Source organism: Trachemys scripta, chromosome 3 (assembly GCF_013100865.1).
Source record: "Trachemys scripta elegans isolate TJP31775 chromosome 3, CAS_Tse_1.0, whole genome shotgun sequence".
In the NCBI taxonomy this organism is placed as follows: Eukaryota; Metazoa; Chordata; order Testudines; family Emydidae; genus Trachemys; species Trachemys scripta.
In genome coordinates this window covers 109,240,496-109,260,148 of record NC_048300.1, presented here as the reverse complement: position 1 = coordinate 109,260,148, position 19,653 = coordinate 109,240,496, and the positions used below count along the sequence as shown (strand labels likewise).

Sequence of the window (19,653 nt, the reverse complement as noted above, 5' to 3'; positions counted from 1 at the left end):
TCAATGTAACATTACAATGTTTACAGTATTATTGAAAGGACTACTGTTATACAGATTAGATTATACAATAATATTTATTCCATGTGTTTTCTTTTTCTTGTTGCATAGGATAAATCTAAAATATTTATGTTCTGAATATGCACGCAGTAAAACAGCACTAAAAAAAAAAAAAGAATGATTCTAACCCCTTCAAAATGTTTCTTTCAAGTCTCCTCCTTGCTACCATTTCCAATTACTGCCAAGAAAAATAATTCCTATCTATACACATTTTTCTTGGTTTCAGATTACAGCATTGCATGGACATATTGCTGACAGTTCAATGAGTCATTCTCTAGTACTTCCTTTGACCTTTATTACACTAATTCTGATGATTAACAATTTATTATTTTTATTGTGGTAGAAATTCAGAGTCACCGCCAACATGTCCCACTGTATTAGGCACAGTACAAGTACAAAGTAAGAGTCACTGCCTGCCCTGAACGGCCTATAACTGAAATGGACAGGATAGACAAAGGCCGGGAGAAAGGATGTATTATTCTCATTTTACAGATGGTAACTGAGGCACAGAGAGATTAAGTGACTTGCCAAGGTTACACGGGAAGTCTGTGGCAGAATCAGGAACTGAACTCAGATCTCCTGAGTCCCAGTCCAGTGCCTTAATCACAAGACCATTTTTCTGAGACGATTTGGTGCAATTGGAATATTTACTTATTTGTAACACCATGAACTACTATGAGGGGGGAGGGATAGCTCAGTGATTTGAGCATTGGCCTGCTAAACCCAGGGTTGTGAGTTTAATCCTTGACGGGGCCATTTAGGGAACTGGGGTTTAAAAAAAAAAAAAAAACTGTCTGGGGATTTGTCCTGCTTTGAGCAGGGGGTTGAACTAGATGATCTTCTGAGGTCCCTTCCAACCCTGATATTCTATGATTCTATGAGTTATAAACTGGCAAGTGAACACATGGGCAGCACATTCTACACTTGGAGAGCCACATTCTATGTAATATTTCAGTCTGATTTGGCAGTAAGTTTTGTGACATCCTTTACCAATGTAACGCTGGCCTTCCCTTGGTGTTATACACAATTCCATACAATTTAAACAACAAAATTTGCGTTTATAGTATTGTTAGACTCAGCTTCTCAAGTACTAAGGATAATTAAACAGGTCATTTCCTACAGTAATAAAATACCTTCCAGGAATTAATAACATGGGATGGAAAATTGAACTGCTTTCAAAAGTCAATGTTGAATGAAACAAGTTACACAAACGATATCAAATAAAAAAATTCAATAGAAGTTGTATGCTTTTTAGCTGTAGGTTGGGCTAGAGGACAGAACTAGGGACATGGAACCAGGAACAAATGAGTGTCAACCCAAACTCCACCACTGACTCAATGTGTTCCTTTGGAAAAGTCACTTGATTAGAAACAGGCTCTCTATCCAATCAAAGGGGCTAATACTTATTTTTTACACACACACACACACACACACACACACACACACACACACACACACAGAGGTAAACTCCCTACTCCTACTCATGAGCCCCCTGTTTATACATCCAAGGATCGCATTAGCCCTTTTGGTCACAGCATCGCACTGGGAGCTCATGTTCAGCTATTATCCCCCATGAATCCTAAGTTATTTTTCTCCCGAGTCATTGCTTCGCAGGATAGAGTTTCCCAATTCTGTAAGTATGAGTGACATTCTTTGTTCCTGGATGCATGACCTTACATTTGGCCATCTTGAAACATATATTGTTTGCTTGTGTCCAGCTTTAACAAGTGATCCATATCACTCTGTATCGTGACCTGTCTTCTTCATTATTTACCACTCGCCCAGTATTTGTGATGTCTGCAAAGTTTATTAGTGATTATTTTATGTTTTCTAACAGATTATTAATAAAACTATTAAACCGTGTAGGTCCAAGAACTGACCCTACTAGAAAGACACCCTTTAAATAATTATTTCCTCTTTATAATTACATTTTGAGACCAATTAGTTAACCAGTTTTTAATACAAAATCAACGTGACATACATTAAATGTATCATTCTAGTTTCTTAATCAAAATCTAATGTGGCACCAAATCAAATGTTTTACAGAAAGCTAAGGACCTTACATCAACAATACTACCTTTATCAGTCAAACTTGTAAACTCATTAAAACCTTTTATCAAGTTTGTTTGACAAGTTCCATTTTTATAAGTAACCATTTGAACAACTTACCAACTGTTGCAGTGGAGTCTTCATCACTGGCAATCTTTTAGAAAAACATCTTGATTTACAAATGAATTAATTCAGGGACATCCTCTTTCCAGTGTTATAAAGGAGGTTAGATTAGAGGATCACAATAATGTCTCCTGGCCTTATAAATGTATGAATACATCCATGTTGATTGGCATTAATAATATTACTCTTTTTATTAATTGCATTCTGGATGAGCCATTCCATTATATAGCCCAGGATCAAAGTCAAGCTGACTTCACCTGGGTCATCCTATTTACCCTTTTAAATACTGACACAACGTTAGCTTTCTTCCAGGCTTCTAGAATTTCCCCAGAGTTCCAGGAGTTATTGAAAATCAACATTAATGGTCCAGAAAGCTTTGTGGTCAGCTCTTTTAAAATTATTGGATACAAGTTATCAGAACCTTCTTATTTAAAGATGTCTAACTTTATTAGCTGCTCTTTAACATCTTTGTTAGTTACTGTTGGAATGCAAAGAATTTCATCATCGTATGATGAGAATATCATCTAGCCTTTTCTCCAAATACAAAACATATTTATTGAGAAATAAAAATATTGTGAAAGTATCATTTATTTTATTCTGCCTGAGGAAGGCCAAGTTTGGATCAGGGAAAAGAGCAATGTTAGACTGAGAAAAAAGGTGCAAAAAACAGAAATACCCCACTTCAGCAGAAATGACCCATAAGAAACAATGTCAGCAGGAATGGGGGTTGGGAGCTTTTCAGATGACCTCCCCACACCCCTTCAATATGAGGATGGGAGGGGACTAACTCACTCATGTCTCATCCAGAGGCATACTGCCACTTGGGTGGCAGGAACAAGGAGTATTCACCTGGTATTTCTTACAGAAATAAAGAAGGGAGAGGAATGAGTGCCTGAATGGGAACTCTGATCCGAGTAAGAAACTTCCCTTTCCTCTGCATTGTCTTGTTTTCCACCCCCTACACAGAACCTTATAATCTTTTTCCTTCCCTCTGGTGCCAAATTCTCCTGGACAGGTTCATTAGTTCTAGCTACCAAAAATCTCCAGCCCCACTCCATAGTCTTCAACAGGACAATTAATAGTAAGAGAAGTGTAACTATTGCAGCCAGTCAGCCCTCAGCACAAGTGATTTTTAAACATTTCTGGTGGCCCTACTGCTCTATTTGAAAATTGCATACAATTACTTAAAAAAATAACTAGCATGGCATATTAATCTAGATGGCCATGAAGAGCTGGGCCCCCAAATACACTAATCTCTGGAGCCTAATTTTAAGATTTAAAAGAAAATGTAAAAACACTTTAGATTATTTTCTTTGTGCTACTTATTCTCATTATGTGCTTTTTTGCTGATGGGAAGTTCAACAACATCCTGGTATTCTTTGTCTTCTGTTTTCAAAATTAATAACATGGAAATCACAAACAAATACTCCACATTCAGAAAACAGAGTGGAAAACAGCCCTGATCCTGAACCTTTAACTAAAGCCGAACCTTAAGTCAACGTTGCACTGTTTAACAAACACCTGAAACAGTTTTTGTGACTTAAGGCTGATTGTCATTGATTATTAGTCTCTGTGACTGATAATTATCCTGGACAATAGTAAAAAAATCAATTCATATGGTTCCATTTTCAGCTTCGATAAAGCTGTAACCAGAAGGGAAAAGCTTCATCCCTTTCCTTGCTTTATAAAAAACCCACTGACACAAGTTTACTTAAAGGGTTTTGAATGAAAATCAGATAATTTTCCCTTTGCTCCACAGATCTACATGTATTACTGAAAATCACAAACCGCACTGACCTTCAGTGAAGTAGGAGCTCTACTGACTGTGTGGATATATTAAGTTCTGGACAGAATGAACTGTTGACCTTCTTTGCCACTAAAATATCAGTTAATGAGAAAGCTCAGCTGTTAACAGTTATTCAGAAGCAGCAGCCAATGTAACAGAACAATTTCTAAAATACAATGGCTAAAGCACGCTAAGTGGACAATTTTAAAATACAGCATATTTTATTTCAGCCTAACACAGGAAAGACAGATTGCACACACGTTCTGATGCCAGATGATATCCTCAAAAGGAAAATCTCACAGGAAGACATCCTTGCCTTATTGCGCAGTTAGGTATTAGGATTGCTTCCTATTAAAACAGCATCTCACTTCCTTTTATTTTAAAATACTTATGTGAGCAATAATACAGTGTTGTTATAACTGCAGGAATCACACACTTCACGTGCATTGTGAGGAATGAGATGAGGACAAGTGCCCTCAGCCACCAGAGGCATGTAATTACCTCTCACCAAATACACCTTGGAGCATATTACTGCTCCTAGCAAAATGGCTATAACCTGCTTAAAAATGAAAACAAGACTGGACCTGTGTTCTCAAGACGTATAATTTTAAAAAGAAAATCATGTTCTGGTTAGTGTGTTTTATATTCTCATTCTAGTTATTTAAAAATACTCAGTCGTATCATATATTTGTCTGCTGATTATTACCGTTAATTGCCCACATATGGATGTGATCTGGTTAAAAAAAAAAAATCTATATTTTCAGTATAATATAGTCACTAAATTTAAGCATAGGAAAAATCATCTATCAAATTCCAGTTACACAAATAATTTAATTAATTTTGTCTGGCACCTTATAAAAGTCCTCCAGAAATCACTGGTCACTGTTTTAACTCACTGTTTAGGAGATAGAACTACTTGTTCAACCACTCTTGCCACCTGATAACTACATCGAATGCTTGATGCCCAAACTTGTGCAATTGTACTTCAAATTGCACAACATGTAAGATGTTCTGAAGTGAAACACAGACTAATAGATCAATAGCATATTATTCTGAAATGTCATGGCATTTGTAAATTCTAAACCAACAATGTGTAAAAATCATTTTCAATCTCCTCCCAAAATAAAGCAACTGTTTATTCTTGTGGTAAAATAACCAATAGCATTTTACTAACATATTATTCCTGATAATTCAATGTTAGTTATTACTTAGAGCATAAACATTTAAAACCCATCCAGTGAATGTTCAGTAATGCGTTTCTTATCCACACAGTAAAGCAAGGTAGTTTCACACTGACATATCAAATACAGTGACTGGAAATAAATGATATTACATGGGTAATCAATTATAACTTGTTTCAAAATTGAACCTAAAGCTTACAAAACATACAGAAAGACAGAACTAACAAAAGGGCAGTAAGGATAGCTGTCTTAAAAATAAGCAGTCTTGTCTGAAACAAAAACTAGAATTTTCCAAAACAAGGTACTGCAGCTAGTGGAATACAATACAGCATAGTAGGCCACCTGATAGTCACCAAGCTAACACGACTAGCAAAGGATTTATCACACTGCTAGCTGTTTCATTATTGGCTTTATTCTTGGTTTTTAAAACTTTTTTTTGAAGAGGCTGATATTGTGTTTGCTTTCTAACAGACACACACACATACACACACTTCAGATAGATTTTTATACTGATTTTGCAAGTTTTAAAACTACAACATAGTTGCAAAAGCCCAAAGGAAGCCTTCCTGGAAGAGAAATACCTGTCTTCACTATTATGGGAGATGGATGAATGGAGCAGACCTGGAAATCATATTCTAATCTGGATCCTGTCAATGACTCACTATATTACCTGGGGCAGGTAACTCAACCTCCCAGGGCCTACAGTTGCCATCTTTCATTAAAAAATAGGTTCCTGTGCTATTGTGGTATCAAAAGCACTGCAAGCTATATTGCTTGTTGTTTTGATGTTTTAATATTCAAATCAATTACTTGAACAAATGTTTATCACTTTTAAGTATTATTTTGATCTAGTCATTCCAACAAACTCATCAAGAATATATATTTTATTTTTTATAAATGTGTATATTTTCATGCTTTAAAAATTACACCACCTTGCTTCCCTTAAATTGGCCAGCTAAAGGGATGTCAGGCCTTTAATATACCATGACCTCTCCTCTTATCTTTTTCATATTAGGCAGCCTCAGTCTTTCACATATTAGGAACAAGAAAGTATACCCAACTGATGTCTGGGAAGAAATTCTAGGTTGTGTCGCCTTAATAAAGAAGCTGAATAAATAAAGAAATAAAGAATTTCTATACTATGTTTTTGGAGCAAGGTCTAAAATTATTTAAGAGAATTGAACTGACACTTTAATCTAGACTAGATTTCAGTAGTGGTTATCTGACCTGAGATACACACATGAGTCCTTTCACTTTTCAAGAGAGGTATACACTGTATGGTAAATTAGAAATAAGATCGCCTATTTCAAAATTGCCTGCAGTTTCAGAATTGCTTTAGGCTGAGAGCTTGTTTGTTTAGGGAATTAAATAAGCAGAATGCTTCAGCTCCCAAGAAAAGCAATGTTTAGTTTCAAAATAAAAGAGTATCAATACAGATGGTCTAATTTTCTGGAATATAAACTCACTGACCTGGTCAAGTTGAGGACACTTATGACATTAGTGCCTAACTCTGGCGCTGACCCTTTTCCATAGTAACTGAACAGAAGGATCACACATACTAAGACAAGCATTAGAATACCCTGTCCAGTTGGAATTTGTTTGTGGAATGAATATGGGGGCCAGGCTGGCATAAGAACTTTCAGACCTTTGGCGGTACCAGCAAAGGAGAACTATTGCTATAGTAACAGCATCATTACAGTGAAAACAAAGTGGAAAACAACAACAACAACAACAACAAAAACAGACCTCACCTGCACATTTGGTTCTGGTGATAAGCGGTGGTCCTGGCTGGCCAGTTCCTCCTTCTCCTGGCCTGGTAAGGAGGACACGAATCTCATACTCAGTGTCTGGGTCTAAGTGCCATAGCTTATAAGTTGGTGCATTTACAGCATGGGTTTCTGTCCAGGTCCCAGATGTCATCCGGTACTCCACTTCTTTCAGAATTATAGGCCCATCACCAATTATGGAATTAGCATTCAGCTGAATCAGCAAATATGTAGGCCCAACACCAAGTAATTGGGGGGGTGCTATTGGTCGAGGTGGTTCTGTAAGAAATTCAAAAATACACAGTGAATAAAACCAAACTTAAAAATATCACAATATTATTAATATATGTACAGCTAAAGGCCTCGCCCAACAAGAAGTGTCATCCTGCAGTTGTAGAGATGCCAAAACTGGGAAGCAAAGCCAGAATAATACAGCATTAACAACAGGAGGCTATATTCGCAGTTGTTATAATTCAGTGTAGCTCCACTGAAGTCAATAAGCTATATTTATTTATTCCCCTGTTCCAGGACTGTGCTGGTTTATAAGATCCTTATCTGGTAACGTTTCTTGAACTATTGTGAATCACTTCATGATAATTCATGTATTTTATAAGACAAAAAAATAGGACTTTGAATTTCAAAACCAACTCATTTTATTTTATTGAGAGAAGCTATGAACAATTCCTGCAGTAATAGCTTCAGTGTCACGTTCCACTGCCCCCTTGAGAGCATCTCCAAAAAAAATCATTGCAGTCCATTTCAAACCTGCCAAATGCAGTGTAGGGTGAACAATATGGAAATATATCAAAGCCATTCAGAATGTTTAGAACTGGGCAATACTGACTGGACGGTGACAATGTAAAGATTTATAACAACAATATATGGAATTATTTATGGTTCCTCAATCAAATAACTTATCCTGGCATTCAGATGTCTGAAATGGGTACACAATGCAACCTACACCCCCCTTTAATATAATTTTAACAAAGCTGTAAAGTGAAAGTTAGCAACAGGGGACTGAAAAGGTGAGGGGGGAAAATCTATGAAATTTTTGCCTGGAGTAGTACATTGCCTAGGAGTCATTTAGTTTAAGAAACAATCAAAGCAACGTGTATTTTTCCAATAAAATGAATCCACTGATAAACATGGAAGGTTCATTTTCATTCCAGATGGCACATATTTCAGCTAATTTGTTTCAGTTAATTAGTCAACAATGCTAAATTCAAGTCTCACAGGGATTTCACACAACAGTACTGCAGAACCAAAACAGCAACTCCAAACAGGTAGAGACATCTGGTGGGAAGTGCATACAAAAGAAATCTAACCCCAGACCTCTACCATCCTTCAACCCTGCCCCCCAAAAAGAAAACACAACACCTTTAAGAAAATGAAGTAGTTAAAGTGTGGTTCTACCTTTGAAAAGTGACTATGTAAAAATCGTTAGTCAATATATCATCACCATGTGCTTATTCAGAACAATGATGATCTGGAACAGGATCTCAACTGCTTCCAAGTTACATTCTATCAGCACTTTGAGGTGAAGTTCAGGATGAGATTTCTTTGTCCCTGTGCATCTCTACTAGAGATGACATTACTCTGGAGCTACTAGATATTTTTTTTCTGGAAGTGCATACTTGCCATTTTTAGAAGGGGTCAGATTGCCCAAATAGCAAGTATTTACAAAATCTTGCCAGGGAGGGATTTCCCATGAGCGTCCGTAGAAGGCCTGCAATCAAAGCACTCATCTCATGTTACACAATTTGAAAATTGTGCTCTCATACGAATCCATGATATCTCAGAACGGGAACAGCTGGGATTCTTTTCATTCATCCTCAGTGACAGACCTAGGCCTGATTCAGTGATGTGCACAAGTTCTACACAGTTTAGTTCAGGATAATCTGGACTCTCAGGTATCTGAACTAATTATTCATCTAAATTTCTCTTCTTCTCCCTCCCTCCCTCCCCCCCCACCCCCGAGTTTCTGGCATAAACTAGGCATAAGCCTCTTTATCTGAATCAAACCTCAGCAATGTAGCATAGCTTAATGAAGGCAATTCATTTCCTGTGGAACTAGCATATTAAATGGCAAACTAATGATTTCTAAGGTCAGTCTTATAGCTAACAACATAAACATTGTTGAGGATGATACACCACCAACTCTGAGTTCTGAAACTCTACAATATGAAGCTATGTTTAGAAGTATATACTTTGATTAACAGCATGATTATTACAAGTGAAACTATGCATTAATGAAACTAATATACCATTGCATATTAAATTTTTATGTTGGATGTAAAGTGTATTCTTACATTAGCATATGCATTTTGTTTTTAAGCTCTTGAGGACAAAGACTTATTTAGAAAGTCTCTTCCCGTTCTAATAAATTATGCATGAATTTTAATCAGTTAGCAAATGAACAAGTAATTGTTCTGCAGCAGTATTAATATTCTTCATAACACAATGCACCATCAGATCCAGAGGTATGGTGCAACCAAAATTCCCTAAAGTACACTAAGAGTCAACTGAACCATGCAATCCCAATATACCAGATAAACTTTTTTGATGTTACCCAATTAACTTACTATTAATGATTCTCGTTCATTATTCTAGGACCAGATCTATCAAATATTCTCCAATTACAATTTCAAATTGTATAATTTGCTTTTACAGATCTAGTAACCTGAAAATGTTATGACTTGAAAAATAACACTAACAATTAGTAGGTGTGTTGAGGCCATTATGATGATGTGATATCACTTCTATTACACTATTATCAGATGTATGCAACACTACCCAATCAATGGGCTCTCAGGTTGGATTCACTGCATATATCAGTACACATTACAGTGATCCTGCAGGATAAGGGAGCATGTGGTTTTCCAGTCTTGTAGTCCAGAGCAATACTCTTTCCAAGTGAGCTGGGAAGATAGTTTGTCCAAATGTAAAGGTTTCAGGTGTGGTATGGAAAGAAATAAAGATGATAAGCAAGAGGGGATCCCCAAAGTTACCCTCTCAAAAAAAGTTCACTCTGTCTTGAAGCATACAAGAATTTAGTCACAAGTAAATACTACTACAAAACTTAAAGAGGAAAAAAAGTTTGAACTTTCATTTTGTGATTGATATAATCTCAGAATTAATAATTACTTATCACATCTGTGAGCTTATGAAAAAAATTCAAATGACATAAGCACACATTTAAGTGCACTTGAAGCTGAAACCACTTTGCAAAGTAATGCACACAGGAAAAAATAATCCCAACTATAGATACAAAATGATGGGGTCTAAATTAGCTGTTACCAGTAAAGAAAGAGATATTGGAGCCATAGTGGATAGTTCCCTTAAAACATCTGCTCAGTGTGCAGTGGCAGTCAAAAAAAAAAAAAAAAATCTAACAGAACATTAGGAATCATTAGGCAAGCAATAAATAATAAAACAGAAAATAACATAATGCCACTATACAAATCCATGATACACCCACACCCTGATAGTATATGCAGTCCTGGGTGCCACATCTCAAAAAAGATATTAGAACTTGAAAGGGTACAGAGAAGTGCAATGGAAATGATTAGGAGCATATAACAGTTTCCATACTATGAGACGCTAAAAAGTCTGAATCTGTTCATCTTAGAAAAGAGATGACTAAGGGGTGAATATAACAGAGGTCTATAAAATCATGAACGCTGTGGAGAATGTGAATAAGGAAGCGTTATTTACCCCTTCACATAACACAAAAACGAGGGGGGTCATATGATGAAATTAATAGGCAGCAGGTTTAAAACAAACAAAAGCAGGTACTTCTTCACACACCACACAGTCAACCTGTGGAACTCATTGCCTTGGGATGTGGTGAAGGCCAATAGTATAAATGGGTTAAAAAAAGAATTAAAGAAGATAGATCCACCAATGGCTATTAGCCAAGATGGTCAGGGACACAACCCTATGCTCTGGGTGTCCCTAAACCTCCAACTGCCAGAAGTTGGGCCTGGACGATGGGATGGATCGCTTGAAATTGCCCTGTTCTGTCCATTCTCTTTGAAGCAACTGACATTGGACACTGTCAGAGACAGGACACTGGGCTAAATGGACCATTAGTCTGACCCAGTATGGCCATTCTTATGACCAGAGAGATATGAACTTTTTACAGCAAACAATATTTTCATTGAATTTAGCTTTAGTCTTGTGTTCCAACCTAGGGATTTGTTCATGGGTTATTTCAATATGATCACCGAGTAGATATTTGTAACAAATTCCAAACTTTTCACATAGATCACACTTGGTAATTTCATTCCCTTCTATGATGAGTGCAACTCTAGCAATCAGCTGTGAATATTTTCATTTAGGAACTAAGGATAAGCTTTCCACAAATATTGTGCACTATTTCTTAAACTTAGCCATTTTGGTGAGCAATCCTGCCAGTGAACTTGGCTGCTAGAATGTCCGCAGAAAGAAAACATAAAAGGAGCACAAACTTCTAAAATGTGAATGTTCATGTATAAAGTTTTGCAGTATTTGGCCAGCTCAAAATGCCTAAAGCTAAGTTAATCACAAATTAAGACTGACATTTCATCAGTATGACATCTCCATTTTGCCTATTAGTAATTCAGTATGTTCAAATCAGGATTTGAATGACATTATGCATTAAATGCACTGAGATATTTAGGCACCACTGAATAGAGTAGGCACAAAGCATCAACTTTAACTGATTTTTCTTGCTGTTAAATGGTTGTGTCACATCCTTAACGTTACACATTGTGTGTTAATAATTAATTCTATATAATGGGCAAACAAGCAACCAGGAAAATTACTAATGATTTTAGTATCGTAAGTGGTATTATAAAAGTAAAACATTATGTACTAGCATGTAAAATATACCTATTACAACATTACTAATGCATTATTCAATATAATTCACCCAGTCCACTTTTATGTACTAACCTATACTACACACAGAGTCCACATGTACATACAGTAGCAAACCTCCACCCACACCACTACGTCTCCCTTCCAGGACAGAACATGTGCCCAAACTTTGGGTGAAGGAGGAGGGTTAAGGTAACATTTATTTTAGTGGCAGCAATTTGCCAAATTTAACAGTGTTGCCAACTTTTTTATTTTCTCACAATTCTTACAGTATTCAATATTTTACTGAAATCCCTAGCTTTCAGTCAGGTGATTACATGAAAAGCTCAGCATTACTTTAAAACAAGTGTCTAGCCCTCAGTTCCAGAAAAAAAAAATTGAAAATGTGATTTGTCTGCATTTGAAAAGTACAAAAACGAAAAAGGCAAATAAAAAGAAATTCAGCGTTTATTTTTAAACCACATTATTTTTAAACCAATCAAATGATTTTTGAACATTTAGGGTTGGGCAGTATTGTAACTGTGAATATTTACTCTTCAATTTGAATAACTATGCTCATTATCACAAACAATAAACGCCAAAATTCTGAAGCAACATCTCTTAGGTTAACATTCATAATATGATAACATTGCAACCTGCAGCACTGGTATGTTTAAATTATTCAAAACATGGAATATTGTGCCAATATTCAAAAAGGGTATGCAGGATGACTCAGATAATTACAGGCCAGTAAACTGGATATCAATCCCACATAAAATAATGGAAGAGCTTATGTAGGATTCACTTCATAAAGAATTAAAGGATGGGAGTATAATTAATACCAGTCAGCACGGTTTTATGGAAAACAGATCTTGTCAAACAAACCTGATTTCATAAGATATCAAACAGTTGATAAGGATAACTGCACAGATGTACTGCTGAGGTCAGAAGTGCTGAACCAAGGCTGCACAGCACACTGACACGTAGGATACTGCGTTTGCCTGCTGACTGTTGGTATCAGGGCTGTGAGCCAGAGCAGCAGAGTATTTAAGGCACCCAGAGTTACAGGGCAGGTGGTGACATAACCCCTCACTGGTCTGGATTGCACCCCAAAACCGTGACACCTGCATACAGTTCTGGTGTCCACATTTTTTTAAAAAGAATGTTGGAAAATTGGAGAAGGTACAGAAAAGAGCCACACAAATGATTTGCAGGCTAGAGAAAATGCCTTACAAAGACACACTTGAAGAGTTCAATATGTTTAGCTTATCAAAAAGAAGATTGAGAAATGATTTGATTATGGTGTATAGGTACCTTCCCCCAGGGAGAAAATGTTAGATACTAAAGGGCTCTTTAATCTAGTGAAAAAGGGCATAACAAGAACCAATAGCTGAAAAGCTAAAGCCAGATAAATTCAGATTAGGCTTAAATCACAAACGTTTAACAGTGAGAGTGATTAACCATTGAAACAAGCTACCAAGGGAAGTGGTGGATTCCCCATATCTTGATATCTTCAGAGCAAGGCTGGATGCCTTTCTGGAAGGTGTGCTTTATTCAGACAAGACAATGGGCTCAATACAGGGGCAAATAAATGAAATGTATTGGCCTGTGTTAGGCAGGTCAGACTAGATGATCTAATGGTCCCTGCTGGGCTTAAGTAATGGAAAATTTGGAGGACATTAAAAACATATGAAAATTTTCAGCAAAAATACTTGTTTTTAAATGCTCTTGTTCCACGGATGGAATAAAATATTAATGTTTAATAGCAAACATTTCATTCAATATTCCAAGCAATGTCATTTTTGTCTAGAAAGCTTTGCAGTGATGGAAGAAAATTAACTGGTATTGAGCAATGCAATTCATCTTTAGCTTCATAACTGCTTGAAACACACATTGGCTGCGCTTTAAACTGCTAAAAGAGAAACCGATGCAGCTCTGCCTAAAGGTCTCATTCTCCCAAGTGTCAGGAGGAGCCAGGGGTACAGTGTACACAAAGACGGGGTTGTGGTGTCTCCTGGGGATTACAGAAAGGAGCATTTTACTGAACAGACGCTCTTGTAGCCAATTAAGGAGCAATGATGTCAGACTGCCTCTGGGACTAACAGGTTCGTGAGGTAGACCGTGTGTCTGTGGTTAGAAGAAGGGTCACTTAAAAAAACCCAAAACTCCAACAAGATTACACAAAGAGCAGTTAGTCAATGGGAACTGACCACCTACCTCTCTTAGACCCTTTAAAAATCCCACCACGGACAATTCAATGTTCACAGGATCATACACACCCCACCCCACCCCACCCCACCTCCAAACCAGGCACCAGCATAGCTTGCAGCCTTACCTGTACCACTGGAAAACAAGGAGAGCTCTGACTATACATACACTGGCCTGCGATTAACACCAAACACCAGCACTTGCTTTGTTTTACTATATATAATAAAGGTGTAAAGTTTAATAAGGTTTTATAAGTGTCCAATAACCCACCAAGTTAACTATTGTTAACAAGTGTGGTCATTGTTCATTTGCATGCCATAAAAAAATAATCACAGTATATTTACTGGGTTTCACTAAACAAATATCATAGGGTTACCATACGTCTGGATTTTCCAGGACATGTCCAGCTTCTTGGTCCTCAAATCCCCGTCCGGAAGGAATTTCCAAAAAGCAGGACATGTCCGGGAAAATAGGGAGGCATGGTAAGGGGACCGCCTCCTCCCCGGGCTCCAACTTTCCAGGGCCAGGCGGCGGCTGTTCATTCTCCCCACCTGGGCAGCCAGACTCGGGAGCAGCCACTGCTGCAGCTCCCACTGCCGCAGGGAGAAGCGGCCAAGCATGTGGTGCTCGGCAGCTGCAGCTCTGGCGCCTGGGGCGTGAAGGCGTGAACCCCTTGAGCCTGGGCCTGCTGCAGGGACCCAGCTGGTGCAATCCTGCGGGCGGCTCTGGAGTGGGGGCAGCAGGCCCCAGCCCCCCATCCCATTTGGGTCCTGCAGGGGAACGAACGGGGCTGCCGATGCCTCCGCCCCGGGGCTGCCCGCGGGATTGCACCAGCTGGGCAGCGAGCCCAGACATGACTGGCCAGGGGCTGGGCGCAGCATGCACGCTGCTGGGTCCCCACAGCAGGCCTGGGCTCAGACGGTTCGGGCCCGGGCGCCAGAGCAGCAGCCGCCGAGTGCCACATGCTTGGCCGCTTCCTCCCCCTGCGGCAGTGGGAGCTGCAGCAGCGGCTGCTTCCGAGTCCCGCTGTCCAAGTGGGGAGAACGAACAGCCACCGCCTGGCTCCGCGGGCCACCCCCCTACTCTCCCTCCAGGTACCGCCCGAGTCCTGCCTGCGTTCGGGGCCAGGCCGGACTCACTCACCCAGGTCCCGTGCTCCCCCTGCGTCTCCGGGAGGCGGGGGGGGGGAGAGCGCTTGCGGAGGCGGAGAGAGAAACGGCGGTTGGTTTTTTTTCCCCCCCCTCTAATGCCGGGTTTTTGGGGGTTTTTTTTGCTCTGGTCACCCTGGGGCGGAGTGGGGGCAGGGACTTGGCAGAGTTGGGGCAGGGGTGGGGAAGGGGCAGAGTTGGGACGGGGCCGGGGCCCTGTGGAGTGTCCTCTTTTTGCAGGATTGAAATATGGTAACCCTAAAATATCACAGACCAAAGTACCATCTCTCCCAGCACGTTCATAACTGGCATTTATGAATAATTTAAAATCCATGTTCAAGTCAATCACAGAAAGTAGTACACAAAAGCAGCATGCAACAGTACTCTGACACCCAGTTACAATGATCTTTTACGGTCTTCTTCAACCAAAAAGCATCCCAGTGGACTCTCATAATTGCCTCTGTGCCTGGCTGCTCAAAATCAGCAGACAGTTGGTCCACTTCATCCTATCACCTTGCTGGTAAGGTTTCCACCTTTGCTTTTCAAATATTATGTAATACACAACATGCAGCAATGAAAATGGGGAATATAAGCCTCACTGAGATCCAGCCTAGTCAAGGGGCATTGCCAGCACCCTTGCAGTCTACCAAATGCACTTTGAAAAGTCATCCGACCTGCACTTGCAGTTAAATCTTTCCTTGCCGCTGTGCAAGTGTCCAGTTTCACAAGCCAGGGAAGCAAAGGGTAGGCCAGGTCTCCTAGGAGATGCTTAATGAACTTGCACACTTGGCTGACAACCTTCCCCACTGTGTATTTTCAACCCCAAGCTGATTGCCCTCCAAGAGACAGCAGTATGGGCAAGCATCCAAAGCACGATCACCACTCACTTTTCCACCATCAAAGCAACTTTCATTCTGGTGTCTCTGTGCTGGATGGCAGAGATAAGCTCAGTACACAGATCTAGGATGGGGCCTGAAACATCTGAAAGTTCTCAGCTGATCCTCCCAGATCTGCATTGCAGTACGATCCCACCAGTCACTGCTTGTTTCTCAGGCCCAGAAATCCCACTCCACCATGTGGAGCTGGTCAATGAATGCCTGCAACACCCAACAATTTTCATGCATTGTTTGCCATCATCCATTCCTCCTCCTTATCAAGTCCTGTCTCATCTTCATTGCAGCACCACCAGCAGATGTTGCAATCATAGTCACTGAAATTCCACCAATACAGAAGAATTGCATGCCCTATCTCCAAAACAGACGTGATAACTCTGCTGATCTGTGCAGGATCCATGTTTCTGCCAGCACAAGGAACTGAAAGTATTTTTTTAAAAACGCCAAAAGTTATGGGATAGAAAAAACATTATGGGATGGAGGAAAGGAAACTATGAGAACTTGGCCCCAAACTCCCATAGGTCCCTGAGCACAGTACTGGTATCCCACAATGTACTGCAAAACATCCCAACAAGCTGTTGTGACAGATAGTGGTTCTGGACCACTGAGGTGCCTACCTATGGTGCACTACATTGTCTGCTGATACAGTTTCTCACAGTGAGGACATGCAGAACCAGGAAGAGCAGCCAAGTCCATGCGTGGCTCTAGCAACTTAGCATTTCAGCAGCTGTAATGCAGCAAAAATTCTGGCAGAAAAACTTTTTAGGGTAGATGTGGTCTCTCCTCTGACTCCTGAAACAAGCTCTCCTTTGCTTATTCAGGTTAGATGATCAAAATGTTCCCCCTTAACCCAATGAGCACGTCCTTTTTCAACAGCAGCTTCTAACTGCTTTTGTCTTTTTTTAATTTATTTTTTCTCTCTTTTCTTCTGTGGATTTTCCATTGCTCCAGCCTCACCCTTGCAGACAACCTGGGAAGAACCACTTTATCCTGAGCTGCAGACATCTCATTGTTCTAGGGTACTTCCAAGTTAACAACTCAATGACTCTTGTTGCACTGCCCTAGCCCAGGTCTGTCCATAAATGGCTGATTCTACATACCCTGAGGCATTCAGTGATACAGCAATTTCATAAAACCAACCAGAATTCAAAAGTTATACATAGATAAGTTTTCCAAATTGTCACAACCCTCACATTTATATTTTTTAGATGAACAATACAGAGATAGTTCAAACACCTCAGCACTTTCAACTATTCATCTGTGTGCACAAATTACAGCAGTTATGATGGGAAAGACCTAACAGCATGAGATCTATCACTCTACTGCAAAGTTCTAGCTGCCCTTCCAGCACTGTCAGTCCCATGCTGAGCGGCTTCATATGTAGGATTGTATTTTTTTATCAATAAACATTGATAAACATTTATTTCACTACACAGACACAAACAAAAAATGTCCATTGATACTAACTGAAATTTACATGAAGGAAAAGTAAGAAAAATGTTGCTTGAGAAGTTTTTAGAGTTAGATGTATGGATACTTAATTTATATATTTGGATCTGTGATGTTGACAAATTGTGTTTTAACTATTTATAAGGCATTAACTTTTTAAAATATTAATGTCTACTGCCATTAATTGTTTGACTCTCCCCTCTCCCCCTCCATTGTTTGGGCCCCTTCTATAATTGTCCCAAAATTGTGAACATTTAAATTTATAAAAATAAAAAATATGTATAGATTGATATCCACTGATATAAAAAGATAAAAATTGAATTCTGCCACACCTATTCATACGATATGGGATATACACTCATTGTAACTTCAACAAGTAAAATTTACCCCTTAACTGCCTTGTACCCTGTTGCCAGTTGATTGCCCTGACATTGATACACAGTTCCTACAAAATGTTACTATTTAATTAAAGGAATTAGTTGACTGGAACAAAAGAACACTAAGCAATTGCTTAGTGACCAGGTGGCATCGAGTGATTTATCCAACTCTCATAAAAGGCACAGCTATAAATATGGCATTAATTCTCATTTGTCTTTATTACCAAAAATGGGAAAACTGAAAGAATTTGTCTTAACACAAGCATTTTAACATAAACACCCAAAATAACTTGGTAAAATTCAGTAATGCTGTATAAAGATCCTGTTAGTATGAACAGACACAACAGAAATGGCAAACTGAACAGCAGCCCATGACACTTTGCATAATTATGACCCCATTGTATTTAGCCACAGCAATGTCAGCTTTAAATTTAGGGTCTCTGCTAATGTTGATACTGAATGTCACAGTTTAGCTCAAACTTTCAAGTACCTGCATAATATATCAAGTTTATGTCTGAAGTACAAAAAAGATTGTGCAGCTATAAAAGTGTTTAATCTTTGTGACACAGTAGTTACTGACCGCCCAAAGTGCTGAAATAAGAATTATTATTTCACTGTGGAAAATGCTAACTTCTGCATAGTGATTTCATATCCTATGCATCATCATGGCATTTTATTCACCTTGATTTGAAACACCATTGCAATCATTTTATTATCTGCCCTTAAATAAAAGGAACAATGTGTTGCTTCAGCACTCTCAGCAGAAATTGAAAACAACGTTAGGCTCATGCTCAGCGTACATATGAAAATAAACAAGATTTTCTTAAAAATTGAAGTATGTTCTCCCCCACATCTTGTAAGCACAGGCACACGGCTGGTATTTTAGGATACCAGTACATGCCACCATAGTAATCAATTAGAAGTGGATGGCTTGTTTTGTCAAAAAGATTATATATTGTATTATAAAGACATTTTTACAGGACATTACTTCAGAGAGCAATGAAAATACACAATAGTTGGTCTGCATGAAAGAAAATGTGGTGACCATAATGTGCTGCACTACACATAAAGATGAAGATTTTGTTCAGTGTAAATGAGCCAGTTGTAAAGCTAACTCAGAATTTTCATCACAATTACTTCATTCTCCACATGCATCAGTGAGTCCCACGAGATCTCAACTTTTCGGTTATTGCTAGAAAGGAACATTCATTGTAGGTTAAGAACAAAATTGAATCCCTTCTTCAAAAACTGGCACCTCCCAAAAATGATTTAGAATTCGCTAATGCATGGCTTGTGCAATGGAGTGAGTGAGAATAGTACATTTTATACACCATTGCACAAGTAGTCATGCTGTCAAATTGCCAGTTGCCTGTAATGGAAAGGAGGAATAAAGCTGAAGGGGTAGGTGCAGAAATACAGTGTCCTGTTTGAAACATTAAACCATGCAGATGGTGACAAAGCATAAGGCATTAGGATTCCACAGCTGTGTTATAGTTTTATTCATGATCAGTGACAAGAACTTTGCCCTCAGCATTTGAAGAGGCATGGCACACCTCTGAATTTGAACCTTGCTTAGATAACGCTTCCACTGAAGTGACAGAGTTCTGCCTACAAAAGAGCAGCAGGATTTGCCTCATGATTTACAGTTATAGATAATGTTTTCACCCCTCAGCTCACAGAGTCGATACTATACACTTGTTTTGTGCACTGGAACTATGCAGATTAATTACTTGTTTCAATTTTAAATCTTGAGTTCAACCCAATGCCAACATCCTCA

At 38.9% G+C, this 19,653-nt stretch overlaps 1 protein-coding gene across 12 annotated transcripts in view; it reads right to left on the bottom strand.

Annotated features, from left to right (window-relative positions):
• PTPRK (protein tyrosine phosphatase receptor type K) overlaps positions 1–19,653 on the bottom strand; it is a 563,838-nt gene that overhangs the window by 201,842 nt on the left and 342,343 nt on the right. For all 12 annotated transcript variants that reach the window (XM_034765702.1, XM_034765705.1, XM_034765703.1 and 9 more), the window contains exon 7: positions 6,948–7,241. In XM_034765702.1, coding sequence (XP_034621593.1) covers positions 6,948–7,241 — 294 coding nt within the window. The remainder of the gene's footprint in view (positions 1–6,947; positions 7,242–19,653) is intronic.